The 16,181-nt window shown below is 38.0% G+C and overlaps 1 protein-coding gene across 1 annotated transcript in view; it reads left to right on the top strand.

Moving 5' to 3' along the window:
• ELL2 (elongation factor for RNA polymerase II 2) overlaps positions 1 to 16,181 on the top strand; it is a 73,815-nt gene that overhangs the window by 29,202 nt on the left and 28,432 nt on the right. Inside the window, exons 3-4 of the mRNA XM_047778321.1 lie at positions 10,565 to 10,686; positions 15,675 to 15,838. Coding sequence (XP_047634277.1) covers positions 10,565 to 10,686; positions 15,675 to 15,838 — 286 coding nt within the window. The remainder of the gene's footprint in view (positions 1 to 10,564; positions 10,687 to 15,674; positions 15,839 to 16,181) is intronic.

Below are 16,181 nucleotides of genomic sequence, written 5' to 3'. Positions count from 1 at the left end.
TATAAGTTTTATGAAAAAGAAACTAGATTTTATAAAATGGAATCTAGGAATGTATTTTCAGAGTATATGGAAAAGAGATCTATAACAATTAAAATACTGTAGGTTTAGGGTACCCTATAGCTTTGACACACACAACCCCCCCCCAAACTTTAAAATATTGTTTGCATTTATGAAAACTGAATGATTTAAAGTCACAAAGTTGTGGTTCTCATGAGAACCCTTAATTCTATTTTCTTTGTTTCTTTATTGTTCTGTATCTAGATTTGGGGGCTCTGAAGGCAGCTTTTTTTTTTTTTTTTTTTTTTTTGTGGTTAGGCACCTGGGAAGCAGTGTTTGCTACCCTTTTAGAGTAGAAACAAGTGTAATTTTTCAGCCTTCCATCGACCCCTGTTGTGACTGATTAATTCTTGTACCTTATATCTGTATATGTTGAGTTTGAAACAATTAGAAATATTGCTAGTCTTTGGTTGTTTGTTTTCCCAGATAGTTTCCTCGGATTTTATTTAAGCTAACACTTAAGGTTTGATCTTGAAAGCTTCTAGCCCTTGACTTTTGTAAATACCAAAGATTCAGAATAAATATTACCAACTTTTGATTATCCACAGGGTGCTTATTATCAGTCCATTGCCATATGAAAATTACTTTAAAAATCAAATACATCGTTATGCTGAGGAAAGCATGTGTGCACTTGACTCAAACACACTAAAATCAGAGCGGAAGCTCTCTAATACTGTCTTTGTATCATCAAACACTTTGGGGCATATGCCATGCGCTAGACATTGTGCCAAGCACTTTAGATGAGTTACCTCTTTAAACTCCAATAGTCATATGAAGTGATTAATATCATTATCCACATTTTACTGATGAGGAAACTGAGAAGTAATGAAGTTAACTTGCTTGTTCAAGGTAGCACAGATGGTAGGTTCTGGAGCAAGCACTGGAAACAGGGCAGGGTTGCTCCTGAGCCTGTAATCTAGCATGGTCTGATTGCCCTGTTCCCTTGTCATCTGTGTGTGAAAGAAAAGTCCTCATTTTTTCTTCTCAAACCATTGAGATATACCCAACTTAGAACTAGAAATAGAAGGGATCCAATAGCAAAGAAAGCATTTTAAGGAGTTCGCGTCGTGGCACAGTGGTTAACGAATCTGATTAGCAATCATGAGGTTGTGGGTTCGATCCCTGGCCTCGCTCAGTGGGTTAAGGATCTGGCGTTGCTGTGAGCTGTGGTGTAGGTTGCAGACGCAGCTCAGATCCCGAGTTGCTGTGGCTCTGGTGTAGGCCGGCGGCTACAGCTCGGATTTGACCTCTAGCCTGGGAATCTCCATATGCCGTGGGAGCAGCCCAAGAAATAGCAAAAAGACAAAAAAAAAAAAGAAAAAAAGAAAAAAGAAAGAAAGAAAAGAAAGCATTTTAAAAAGGAAAGGGAATAAGGCAGAAGGACACTGTTTCCTATGTTCAGTATCCTTCAAAAATGTGGCACTAATCCCCATCAAGACATGACATGTAAGAGTTCATACTTGTATACTCTTTTGTGTGATTTAAGATATGACTAAAATGTAATTAATAAAATGACATTCTCTGACTATTGTACCTTTTGTTGTTGTACTGTTTCCTTAGTGTAGAGCTATGGTTTTGTCTTTGGTCCCCAGAGCCACAAATTATGTTACCACGTGGCTGTCTCAGCAGTCCCAGTCCCTCGTCAGCCCTTTCCTCAACCAGAGTAGCTCTGACTCTATTTGTAATACATGGTGGGTTTCCCCAAAAGATTTATTTGGAAGGAAAAAAAAGTGTTCTGTAGCTTTAAAAAAAAAAAAAAGTTTAATATATTGGTGTTGGAAAAACAGAAAATTGAGTTGAATATATTTTCAAATCTATATGAAAATATTTTCAGACTTAAATACCATTTATATTATTGAACTTTAAAGTTTTCATGGCAACATTGATTGAGTTGAGTGAAACCACGTGTTTTGCAAAACGAGGGCCTGGGCCACTTTTAGCAATTTCTGTTAATCTTGAGTGTTCACATCTGTCAAGTACCAGTCTCACCACCCTACCAGGTTTACGCAACTGTTGCTGACTGCCATACATGATTTCTCTTCCCACCCACGTTTCACTAGCAGTTCCTCCTGACCTATTACAAAGAGCTTTCCCCAAGAATGCAGAAGAACAAGGAGAGAAGATTAACAATAAATTTGGAAAGTGACATTCATATTTGAGATTTTTTTTTTCTTATAGAATTCAGGTTTGGGCTTTGTTTCCGAGAAACAAACTTTTTTTTAAACAAAATTCTGCTTCCTAATTGACCAGAATTACTAAGTTTAGAAATATTTGGTGTGGTTTTCTGAAGTCCTTTAAAATGTAAAGTGGTTTTAGAGATGCTGGATCATATTTTCAAATGGAATTTGGTAAGGCCAGCGTATTCTGTGAGTATTTTAATAAAGATGAAGGTACTTTTAAAAAAAAATGTATAACATAAATTTAAGTTCTACATGGAGTTCCCACTATCACTCAGCGGTAACAAACCTGACTAGAATCCATGACGATGCAAATTCAATCCCTGGCCTCACTTTGTGGGTTAAGGATCTGGGGTTGCTGTGAGATGTGGTGTAGGTCACAGACGCAGCTCGGATCCTTAGTTGCTGTGCCCATGGTATAGGCTGGCAACTGCAGCTCCAATTCAACCCTTAGCCTGGAAATTTTCATGTGCTGCAGTGCGACCCTAAAAAACAAATAAATAAATAAGTTCCACAGATCTAGGCAACCATTTGGCCTAGGTTTGGGGGCTAAATAGAGCAAAAGGAGGTAAGAAACTTGCTTATCCTGAGGTATATACCACATGGCACCTGCTGTTAGGGATTTTTTTTTCTTCCTTTCATTCTGTTATTTATTTCTGCTTGCTCTGGAGAGCCCTTGTTTTCCACAGACTCTTTTCTGTTTGTTTGTTTTTTTCTTTTTAAGGGCCATACCTGCAGCATATGAAAGTTCTTGGGGTAAGGGTCCAGTTGGAGCTGCAGCTGCTGGCCTACAGCACAGCCATAGCAATGCAAGATCCAAGTCTCATCTGCAACCCATGCCACAGTTTGCAGCCACACCAGGTCCTTAACCCAGTGAGCAAGGCCAAGCATCAAACCTGAATCTTTATGGATGCTAGTCAGGCTCTTAACCCACTGAACCACAATGGTATCTCCTCCACAGACTCTTAAATGATATGATTCAGATATCTCTCTAATTTTTAGTTTTCCTGGTGTAAGTCTTCTTCGGAGTGAGTTTAATCCAATCCCAAGTTTATTCAGATGAATCCAACAAATAATTTATTAGGTTGTCTATCATGTTCAAGATATGTATGAAAATAAAACCATGGCCCCTGCCTCCCAAGAACTCATGATCTAGTGGGGAAGAAGACACATAAACAAGTACGTAGCATGCAGTACGGTGAAGGCTGCAGTAGAGGTGAGCCCAAGGGGCTGTGAGGACAGCAAAGGGAACCCATCTCACTGGGGAAGGGAAGGGCTCCTGAGCTGAGTGTTAAATAAAGGATAAGTGGCACAAGCCAAGACAAGAAGTGGGAACATCAAATACAAGGCAGAGAGTGAGGCCCAGGTCTACTGGGAAGGAACCACATATGTCCTATTAAGGAGCTTAGATTATATAGTCAATCAGTAGTAGGGAGCCACAAAGAAATAATGATGCTTGGGATTGACCTGGTCAGATTGGCATTTTATGAAACTAGTTTTGATAGCTGAATAATTAGAGGATGGGATCAAGGGTGGACAAAAGTGGAGACCAGAACACAAGATGTCCAAGCAAAAGGTGATATTGAGCCAAAACAAAGGAAGGAGATGTGAACATACATTTGAGAGATGATTTGGAAAGTAAAATTTGGGGCTAGTGATTTTCTGGATGCTGAGGGAGGTGGGGTGGTATGGGAGAGGGAAGAGTCAAGGTTGACTCCCCAAGATGCCAATAACCTCAGTAAAGTAGATGAATGTAGTTTATTAACTGGGAGATATAGACATAGCATGAGAATCTTTTTCTATTGACATCGATATGGCGGAATATAGTTAAATTTCTAAAGGGACTGATTAATAAAATGAAAATGAAAAGCAGTTTTGGGATAAGAGTTAGAGAACTGAACAGTTTTTGCCACCAAAGAAAGTCTTGTGGATTTGTCCCAGCCATGAACTTTGGACAAGCTTCTCAGATTCTCTTGGTGGTTCTCTCACTTTTCTTCTAAAAGCTCCTTTGGCGTTTAGCTCAATTTTGCAGGCATTTTTTAAATACAGATTTTCTGTTCTCTCATGCTCTATAGCCTCTATAAGTGTTCCCTGCCCTCTAGTATCTGCTATTTGCATCTTTCCCCTGCCACTAACTGTCATCCCCCCCTTTTTTCCTGGAAATACTCAGCTACCAACCAGCTACACCCAGCCACCTGGGCCCTTATAAATAATTTTTGGCCATGAAGCTGCAAAATGAGTCATAACAAAACTCACCTTGAAACCCCTTTTTAGCTGGTGAAACCAGCATTGGTCAGTTGTATTTTAGTGCACTTAGCTAATAGTATTCATTTACATTAAGGTTGTCATCATTATATTCAAGAATAAATGCACATTTAAACACACACATGCGTATGTGCACACACACACTCCCAAACAACTGCATTTTTCCAGGGGAAAATGCCTTGGCGTCATCCTTGATTTCTCTCTCACTTTCATTCCTCACAGTCAGTATGTCTAGGAATCCTTCTGCCTCTACCTGCAAAATATGTCCAGAATCCCCCCACTTCTCCCAATCTCCTGGTCAAAGCCCTTATCATCTCACTCCTGAATTTCTGTACATGTGTGCTACGATGGCAGGGATCTTTGTGGTTTTATTCATTAATGTGTCACAGAAACCTAGAATAGTGTCTGACAAGTAGGCAGTCAGCTAATATTTATGAAATAAATGAATTAAATGAACAAATCAATCATTGTCATCTTACGGATATACCAACATTCAGAAGGCTGGTTTCATATTAAAGAGAAACCATGTTAAGAGAGCCAAAAATTACCCAAGACTGTTTTTTTTTCAGGTTCAGTTACATATCAACTCAGGTGTTTTTAATTTTTAAAAATTAGCACTTTACTACTGTAGATGTTATTGCTTGCTTACTTTTAATGAGTTAAAATTAGTTTTGAAATATTGACATCAATGATGTTTTCCCCAAAACAACCATAAGTAAAAGAATACATTAGGGATGAGAATGCAGTTCAAAGGAATGACTTTTCTAATAAGACTGTATCCCATGGAAGTAACCAAACCAAGATAGCTTGGTATTCACCTATTATACCTTTTGATCGAGAACTTTTTAAGAAGTTCTAACACTGGTTTTAAGGAGCTATATGAAGAAATAAAGAGAAAAGACTATTTTACTTTTTTCCTTAGTACATCTTGCTAAAGAAGAAGAATGCAAGGAAATAAATGGACTTACTTTGTTCTGAATTATTCATATTAATTGGTATATGGCCTGAGTTTTTTGGATAACTACCAATATTTCCCTCAGTGCAGATAAATTTAGCATTTTGCTCTGCTCTCAGTAAAGCCTCTATCATGTGGAAATTTCAGATGTTTATAATATATGTGGGATCCTCTCCACTCCCTGCCGTTCCTTGTCAGTAGGAATATTTATATCTTACTGATTTCTCTAATACTTAACTTTTTCTATTGCCAGTGAAAGAGGCCCTTCCCACCCTGCCCCCACACCCCCCTCAGCATTGGTTTCGACATCTGGACTGACCTGAGAGGCTTTTTTTTTCCCCCTCCCTAAACCCATAATGTTAGGCCTAAAGTCATAACTGCAGCTCTAGTTTGAAAAATAGGACTTGTGGGTTTCAGGTTGAGGTTTCTATTTTCTGTTCTGATTCTAGGTTTATTCTGCCCCTAACGTCTGGAAACTGAACAGTACATGCAAATACATTTATCCAGCTAAAACAAATGTTCTAGATTGTTAGGAAGTCACAGAATCATGAAGAGTCAGGAAAAGGATTTAAGAACAACAGACAATTTTAATGTTTAAGTGTTTATAGTAACTTTTATATCCAAACCAGATTTATAGTTTATACACAGTACAATAATAGATATATTAGTCAAATAATATTAAGACACAAGCCAGCCCCCTGAGATACTGTAGGAATGAAGGGAAGTGGGTTCTGAGGTCATAAAAAATTGGAAAAACACTATTCAGTATGAAAGAACCTATAGCAAAGTAAATGACTTTGTTTAATCTGCCATTTCCCAAATTTGAGAACCCCCTTTAAAAGGAAACTTTTCAACATGCTTTGTAAATATTGGTGTATAGAATGCAGACACTTCAGTTCTAGTCCTGGGTGAGGCTTTAGTCACCATTTTTATTCATTTAACAGAAATTTATAGTGTGAATACTTTATGCCACACACTATTCAAGATGCTGGCAACATAGGGAACAAACCAGGCAAAAGCCTCTGTCCTGCTAAGGATTATATTCTAATCAGGGGAGAAAGACAATAAACAAAATTTGTAAGTAGTACAGTTACTAAGTGTTTTAGACAAACACAGAGCCAGCATTGGGAGGTCAGGAGTACAGGGGTTACAGTTTTAAACAGAATTGTAACCTTGAGCAAGTCACCTAGCCTTTCTCTGTTCCAAATCTGTAAAATGGAGAAATTTAATTAGAAGGTCTCAAAGGCTCTGCTAGCACTATGGATCTGCTTTAAGGATCAAGAGTTGTCATATCAAACAGTGGTATTGCTGGGTCATGAACATTTCATTGAGCAATTTGCAATCGCCTTAGTAGAAAAGGCTGAATATTAAAACTTATGGAATTGAAAGAAAAAACAAATTTATATATTTCTGTCAAAAGTTTCTGTAAGTTTAACTCATTTGTAATACCCACTAGAGAACAAAGCATTCATTTTAAATAAGTGAAAAAAATAAACCTTGATAGTCCTATTTTTAATCTTTTATGAACCTCAATCCAGTGAAGAAACCTCTGCAGCAAAAGTACCAGTGGGTCTGAAGCAGATGTTGGCATGCCTGTATGAGAAATTTGCAGCAGTGTGCACACTGCACTTCTGCCCTACATCCTTCTGTAAATAGGAGGTTTGTGACTTGTTGAAATGACCTTTCAGAAAGTATTCCAGTGCCACATGCCTAAACTTGTGTCTCAGAATAATTAGAAGCTTCCACTTACACATCTTGGTATACAGTGTTTATGTTAATTATAAATGTCTGAAAGTTTCTTAAAACTTTGTCTCCATAGCTTTTTTATCAAAGACAAACTGGAGTTAGGGAGGAGGGTTGTGGTAACTCTTTGATTTTCAGCCTCTCATATTTGGAATGAAAATTAAAATCTACTTTTCCAGTTGCCCAGATTATAGTAGTATATTTTTCTATTTTTTATATTCCTCATCATGAATAAGAAACTGTTTGGAATCAAATAGTGTTTGATACTTCTAAAATAATATTTCATTCTTAAGGCATTTAGCTAAAAATTTCAGCTAGACCATGGGTCCCTAAATATAAATGTATTCCCATTGATGTATAGGAAAATCTCAAAGTATTATAATTAAAACGGATAAAGTTCCTATCCTACAAAGGAACAGTCTTCCAAGATTGTCTCTAAATCAGATCTCAGGATTTCTTTTCCCATGCTCTGGTTAGCCCAGTCTCCAGAAGCTGATAACAGTCATTTCATTTCTTCTCCCCCTCATCATATTCCATAAAGGCAAAGGCCAACTTACAAGAAAATGCTTTGTAACCATTCTAGAAGAAAAGAAAGATTCCTATTTTACTATCTAGACAAGCTGTAGAATAGGTTCCTGTATATCAGAGAGAGGAGTGGTGAGTTACCTCTGAAAGTCTAGTCTCCGAAACGGCTAGTCTGACTAGACAATGACTGATCCTCCCTTAGCTATGGTCCTCAGTCATCGTCATCGCACAGGCTCTGATCCACTCTGAGTCCCCATAGGTTAGTTCTGAATCCCCTCCTGCCTGCCCTAATTGTCATACACTACCTGCCCTTTCCATTAAGGCTTTATTGCCCAAAGAGCCAAACTGTTAGACAGATTTACCAGCTATAAACATAAGTGTTTTTTTGTATATATATTTTATTCTGAAGAGTACATTTAGATATTAATACAAAGAAAATTTGTATCTAATTTGTACCATCTCCTTCAGAATTAAATACACTCAATCTATAGACCTGTTATTTAAGCTTTTGACATTTTAAAGATATGAAGATGGTGTTCACACCCTCCTTACCTGTCCACCTCCTGTCCTAGGGTTTTGGGAAGCTTTCAGCTGTGGTGCACATCCCTTCTCTGTTAGTGGAGCCTTGCTATTATCATAAAAACAAAAGCAGCAGGCAGTGAGTGCTGTTATTCCAGCCTGCAGACAGACTAGATGTTCCCTTGCATCTCACATAAGCATTCCTTTGGCTCCTACTCTCCCGTATATAGGATTAAGAAGTAAATTATTTCATTTTATATCACCAATGTATGTTGCTGACTAGGTGTTAAGTTTGCATGCCCAATAAGACAGCCTGATGGATACTTACAGAGTAAATTAAGACTTGTTCACAAAGTTGCAGCATTTTAGAACTAGGGGAAATCTGGGGAAATAAAAGAGTAACTTTAGGATCCCCAAAGGACATAATTTATAGAGTAGATCATAAATGTACAAGCTTGTTTCTCTAGCTATTAGAACTACTCTAGCAGTTAGAACTAATATTAAAAAATAGGAATTCAAAGATAGTTTTAAATTCATGCCATGGAGGGATGAATTTATCCCTCCATTACTAATATCTAATATTTAGTAATATGTTTGGTGAAATTTAGCCTCTCAAGTTCTACATGGTTCTTCTGAATGAATCTCCTTTGAAAAGATGTTTATGTTTGACTTCTTCTTGTTTGTTCATTCCTTCAGCAAACATTTATTGCATATCTGTCTACTATGTGCCAGCACTGCACACTGTCTCCCTTCTTAGCATTCTTTTTTTGTCTTTTTGTTGTTGTTGTTGTTGTTGCTGTTGTTATTGTTGTTGTTGTTGTTGCTATTTCTTGGGCCGCTCCCGCGGCATATGGAGGTTCCCAGGCTAGGGGTTGATTCGGAGCTGTAGCCACCGGCCTACGCCAGAGCCACAGCAACGGCGGGATCCAGCCGCGTCTGCAACCTACACCATAGCTCACGGCAACGCCAGACCGTTAACCCACTGAGCAAGGGCAGGGACCGAACCCGCAACCTCATGGTTCCTAGTCGGATTCGTTAACTACTGCACCACGACGGGAACTCCCCTTCTTAGCATTCTTCACTCTTTTACGGAGAGAGGTGTGGGATGGAATTGGTGGCTTTAAATTACTTTCTCTAGATAAAAGATTAGGACTCTTAGAGTGAGCAAGTCAGAGCTGCAGGATGTCCTGCAGGGCCAAGCAGAGGTTTTACATGCTTATGCTTATTAGCACATTCATGAGTGTGATATACACATCTATCTTTATCTGGCAGCCAGTTAGCTCTTAGTCTTAATCTTCCAGTGATGGAAAGAGCAAATTTAGGGGAGAAGAAAGAATTACAAAACACTTTCTCCCTCCCTACTTGTCTACTAAATTGCCAAAACCTTGTATTTGGAAGCTGGAGAGCAGGAAGTCATATTTTATATTCCTTCCAATGAATAGTATTCATAATTATCACCTAACACCATGGTGGCCTCTGTCAGCCCAAGGGAAGCTGGAAAGGGTGGAGCAGTTGAAAGAAATTTCCAGTTATTTATTCATAGATGTTCACTAAGCTCCTATCATGTGCTAGTAAAATGTGCCCGGTATAGAGGCTCAGTAATTTAGAGAAACCCTATCCCTTTGCTTATGGGGCTTCTCTTCTAGTAGAGAAGCCAGGCCTTGAGCAAGAGCATAGACAACATCTGCCTGTTTCATAGCGTTGCCTAGGGCTTGGCCTTGGAGTGCTCTGCAGAATCCTCTCTGTAGGCTGCTGACCTTGTTCTGTCAACATGAGGATGAGTAAGGGAATCACAGGGCATCCAGCTGCATTTTGGTGTGAATATAATTATGGCATTCACCTTATGCTGCTAGTTATTCTCAAAGAAGCAAAATTAAAATTTGATGTAATAAGACAGCAAAAGATTGGGATATGGACTATCTCAGAGACCATCTGAATATCTGGAAGCTATTTAGCAGGGGGTCATGTAGCCAAAGACAGAACCTGTGTATCTCAAAAAATGAAGACCTTTTTATAATAAGTTCTTCCATATGAACTGTAACCAATAGCTAGTTTGAAAAGAGGGTTCCTCTTATAAACTAATTACTGAGCCAACATGATTACTGACACTTTAGGGTAGAAAATGGAAATAAGAACATGGTGAGATATAGACATATTTGTCAGATTCCTTGAATTATTTGGTAATTTAAGTGCTGCAAATTTAAATGCTCAAGAGGGCCTGGGTAAGAATGAATGTCTCTTGAAAAATGGTGAAGTCAGTTATCAGATCATTCTATAGCAAATTTATAACTTGAGGTGTTTCTCTCTTTCCCCCCTCTTTTAGCTTGTCAAAATTCCTAAAAATGATCCCCCCAATGAAGTGCATACCTTTAACTTCTATTTATCAAATGTGGGTAAAGACAACCCTCAGGGCAGCTTTGACTGCATCCAGCAAACCTTCTCCAGGTAAGTGTGTTTCAAGGTATGCTAAAGGGAAAATAATTTTTCTTGGAGGTTACTTTTTTAATTAAACAATAAAATCCATAGTTAGTATTCATTCCATAACTATTTATTGACTTGAATTGCAGAGCTCATTTGTTTATTTGAGAACTATTGAGCACATACTATGTGCTAGAAATAATGTATTTGTCACTGTGGGATGCAGTCACAAAAATGTTAAGATTTGTATCCTTGAAGAATTTTTAAGGTACAGATTTTGTACCTATAAAACATGGTCCATTTTGTTTGTTCTAATTAAACACAAGTTTAAGAGGGTGTTTTTTGTTTTGTTTTTGTCACTGAATATTAATAAGAGTGCTTTATAGTATCCTCAAGGCTTATGCTCATGGATAAAGGAGGAAAACATCTGTGTATCTTGTATATCCCTTTCCTCTTTCCCTGTGCAAGGCTTGTTTTAAGATAGATTTTTTTTTTTTTTTTTTAAGCTTGTTCATGCAGTTCCCCAGTGGCCTAGCAGGTTAATGGTCAGGTGTTGACACTGCTGTGGGGCCAGTTCAATCCCTGGCCCCAGAACTCCTGCATGCTGCAGGCTCCGCCAAAAAAATATAATAATAACTTTTTTAAAAAGCTTTATTCAGCAGCAGAGTGGAAACTAAAAAAAAATCAACTCCAATATAGCAATCACTTGTGATTAAAAAAAAAAAAAAAGAGGAGGGAGGAAGATAAGAACACACACCCACAGCCCAGGTTACCCATGAAACCCTTATCTACTTAGGTCCTCTGTAAACAATAATCTACTTGTTTCACTCTTCTTTGCTGTGGTTGTTTCTGATTAAAGAATGGGCCCCTTGAATAGGGGGAGTTTGTTCTGCCTGTAGATAAAGACAAGGCCTTAGAGCCCCCAGCGTCCTGAGAAACATGGACATTGGCCCAGAGTTCCCCGGCCGTCCATCCCTATCTTCTCATCTGTGCAGTACTTGAAACTGTGTGAGCACTTGCTGTGTGGGGGAGGAGGGGAAAGCTGTGTTCCAAGTGAGCATGGGAGGCAGAGACACAAAATAAGACACCTCACTGAAAGAGTTCTAAAGTTCTCCTCCCATTAAAGGTGACTAAATAACTTTTTGCCTTATCTTAATCTGCCATTTTCCTTGAGTATAAATTACTTTTGTTTTCTAAAACTTGCCCACCTCCAAACTTACACTTTTTGGCATAAATTGCATATGTTATGGATAATATAGACTTTTCTGCACTGTTCATTGCGATGGCCACTGGCCACATGCGGCTATTTACATTTCAGTTGATAAAAATGAAATATAGTTCTTCACTCATACTAACCACATTTTACAGGCTCAATAACCACATGGCTAGTGGCTAACATAGTGGACCGCACAAATAGAGGACATTTTCACAGCTACAGAAAGTTCTATAGGATAGCATTGTAATAGTTAAAGAATTACCAAGTAAAAGAGTCCTAGGTGATTGTGTAGTTCAACTCCTTCACCTCACAAGTGATTTATCCACAATTACATAGCTGGTTAGTTAGTGACTGGGCTGAATAAGAACTGAGTTCTCCTAACTTCCAGTCCATTGTTCTTTACACAGCACAGAGCATACTGATTTTGCATTGTGCTGTCTCCTATAATACTTGTCTTCAGAGAATTATTTTATTATAGGGAGAACATTTTGACATTAAATTGAACTATGTCCCATTAGGAATTTTATTAAGGGACTTAATCCCCCTCTTCAAAACCAATCCTATTATCATAGGTAGTATGGGTTCTCCCTTACATCATAAATACCCTGTGTTTATTTCTACCTTGCTTATTTGGAGAATTTAAGGTCACTTTACAAAACTATACATGATGCAACAACAGAAAAGAAACAGTTATTGTGATAAAATTGGTACAAATGCACTAGTATGATCCAAGTGTGGTATGAATATAAAGTGAAATTTGCCACTATAAAAACAAAAGCATTCAAACTTCCAGGTCTCGACTTGACAAGCAAACCTTTTTATAATCTGGCTCCACCTTTTCTAGTCAATTTGATTTTTATTTTCCATTGATCTTGTCTCTCCCGGCAGTTGTGCATGCTCCTCAAAAGCAGGGGCTCTCTTACACCTTTTTTTCAGTCTTACAGGGCTGGCTGATCATCTTATGGAGATAAGATGTTCAAAAAATACCTAATAACTAGGCTCCTTTCTTATCTTTCTTTTTCAATCTCCTTGGTCCTCACTTTTCTTATATGTAAACTGGAGGAAATCCCACAGTCAAAATTACCTTTCAAAATTTCCTTAAATCTGCCCATTCACAGGCCTAGTGAAAATACATGATTTGGGGCATCAGCCCTGTTAAGTAATACACACTCAAGCATGAAAAACAGTGAGTTAGGCTAGAGGAAGACTATAAGGATGTTTATGTCAAAGTATACATTTATGTCAAAGTATTTAAACTTTTAAGGTAACTCAGTTGAAAAGGGATAAGTGGAGAACTCTGGATAGGACCTTCTTGCCCACAGAGTTTATAGCTCTATTTTGTTTTCATGCAAAGATTTGTTTCTTGACCTTGGGTGGTGTAAACTCTAACTTGATCATGATTGGCAGTAGGTTCAGCTTATTCTTACCAGGTAAACTAGTAAATAATAGGGGGAAATGTTGAAATTCCTGCCCCTAGACCTTCATAATGCAGTCTTTACCGCATTCTTTTCTTCATACTCTTCTCCGTCTCACTTCTCCTGAGGGTTAAACCTTCCTCCCTCCTTCCTTCCCTCCTTTCACTGGTTTTTCAGCATTCATACATGCTCAGGTTTGCCTCATTAAAAAAGAAAATAGAAACTACCTCCCTTTCACTCACTTCTGGACCCAAAGTCTGGCTTTAGTCCCCACCATTCCACAGGAACATGCTACCTGCAGCGGGCCTTGACCTCCTTGCCCGTGAACCCAGTGGATGCTTATTGGTTCCTATTATTCTGGACTTGTTGCCAGCATTTCCCACTGTGGACCATTCTCTGATTGAAGCATTCTGTTCCCATGGCTTCTATGGCACACTGCTTTTCTGAAATCCCCTGTATTGGCATAATACCAATATTGCTACCTCTTTGGCTGTACCTTTTTAATCTCCTGTGGTCTTTTCATCTTTTTATCGATTATTTTAAATATCTGTATTATTCACAGTCTATTCCTTCCTGAGACTGCTCCTCAATTCTTCAAAGTCACCATGTCCAACACTGACTTAATTCATTTACTTACTCTCTCCCAGCTCTACTCCAGTGTCTCAATAAATGGCAACTCCAACATACCTAATAACCCTACCACCACTACTACTCCCCCAGGACAACCACGACCTCTCTCCCACTATGGCTAATGGCAATCGCCAATCAAATCCTGCCAGAGTCAATTCTGCCTCATCACTATCTCTGGAATCTATTTACTGTTGTGCCTTCACACTGCCCTACCCTTCTTGCTTGTAATCCTTCGATAGTCTCCTAACTGGTCTCCTGCTCACACAAGAGTGCCCCCTTCCTCCCAATCTGTTCTTCATCCAGACTGATCTTTCTGCAGTATAAGTGAGATTTCTCTCTCCTGTTTTCAGTCTCTTTTCCTCTTGGAATAAAGTCCAAAATCCATACCATGACCTCCAAATCCCTATGTAATGCACTTCTTGTACCCTCTTTTCAGCCTCACCTCTAATTGTCCTTTCCAGCTCTCTTTGGTCACTGAAAACCTTCTTGCTCCCTCTGGGCCTGCACACATTGGTTATCGCTTTCTTCTGTCCTTCCTTCTTGTCTAACCCTCCCTCTAGATCAGCCCGATAATCACTTCCTCTAAGAAGCCTTTGCCTTGCCCACAGGTCCAGGTGAAGTACCTTCCTGGGGGTCCCTGCTCCCTGGCATTTGCCACACTGCATTGTAATTTCCAGTGTTCTCATCCTTGAAACTCACTAGATAGCTCCTTGAAGGAGGGACCACATCTGTCTTTGTCATAGCCTGTGTACCTCACACATTGCCTGGCACACAGTCTCTGCCCAATAAATATTTATGAGATGAACAAACTGATTTTTTTAAAATAGCATCTGTACAGTTATTAGGAATTTATAAAATTTTTATCAACCTTTATTTCTTAGCATCATAACAAGACTACTTCCAATTAAGTTTAGAAATATAGTATCAGAGCTGTGGTGACATTTTCATTACTTCCATATTCTAGTCTGTTTTAAGGCCATAATAATTTTCTTTTTAAAATACTAATAAAACTGTCACCAGAATCCCCTAATATTGGCATAATACTTTGAACACAAAGCTCTCTTCCTGACCAGTGTTAGTATTCATGATTATTTAAAGGGTTTTTTTTTTTAATGTTTCCGCAAAAATATATTGTCCAGTATTTTTTCAGTATTTGCTATATCAACACAGATCATATTATAGAGATTTAACAAAATGGTAAATATAAAGTTAAAATGTTTTAAGGTATTTGGGCAAATAATAATAAATTAAACTATGATTTTGGCAATATTTTAGTCTTAAAATTAATATCTTATTAAAAATAAAAAGCTTTATGGTGGGTCTATTTCACCTAGTCAGTTCTAAAACATGCATATTATGTTTCCATTAAAAGTAAACTTTTAACAATTCTCACATCATTGTTAGATAATTCTTTAAAAAAAATCAAAGTAGAACTACCATGCCCATTAAGATTCTGGTCTTCATTGCAAATAGTGATTTTTTTTTTTTCCAAAATTTCATGGATCTGGTCTCTGAGAGCTCATTTCACCCATTCTATCTAGAATATGGAAAAGCAAAAACACGTGACATGAAATGAAGAAGGGAAACACAAAAATTTTTAAATAAGCTTTACTTATTTAAAATTTACTTGTAATATTAGTTATTCTGAATTGCAAAGTTGTTAAAGCTGCTGATTTTAGGATTATACAATTCTTGCTTGCCTTTATTGTGCAAATGAGGGGACATCTCTAATAAGCCACCATCTTACTTAACAGCTCTGGAGCTTCCCAGCTCAATTGCCTGGGATTTATACAAGATAAAATTACAGTGTGTGCAACAAATGACTCGTATCAAATGACACGAGAAAGAATGACCCAGGCAGAGGAGGAATCCCGCAACCGAAGCACAAAAGTTATCAAACCCGGTGGACCATATGTAGGTTTGTATAGATATCTTCTTCTTGCTCATTGGTTGGAATAATTCAAGATCACTGTAGGTAAATATCGGTAATATTAACTTAAAGCACAGAAATTAGTTTTCAGAACATTTTGAAAATCATGGTCAAAAGCCGTTTGTTCTTTTCATACTGCTGATAAACTAAACAGATTGAAAAGTTTTACTTATTTCATAAATCCTGAATCCTCTGTTGCCTATTTATTACTTAACAGTACTGGGATCTGGTCAAGTTACTTTACTATGTGAGATTGTAATAATGGTACCATAGTGTTTTCTTTGCTACTGGATGATATAATTTCAGTGGTGGACAGTATGGTTCTCATATT

The sequence above is a fragment of the Phacochoerus africanus genome, chromosome 4 (genome assembly GCF_016906955.1).
Source record: "Phacochoerus africanus isolate WHEZ1 chromosome 4, ROS_Pafr_v1, whole genome shotgun sequence".
Taxonomy (NCBI): Eukaryota; Metazoa; Chordata; class Mammalia; order Artiodactyla; family Suidae; genus Phacochoerus; species Phacochoerus africanus.
Note: the sequence above shows the minus strand (reverse complement) of the source record. Positions and strands in the feature narration are given on the sequence as shown.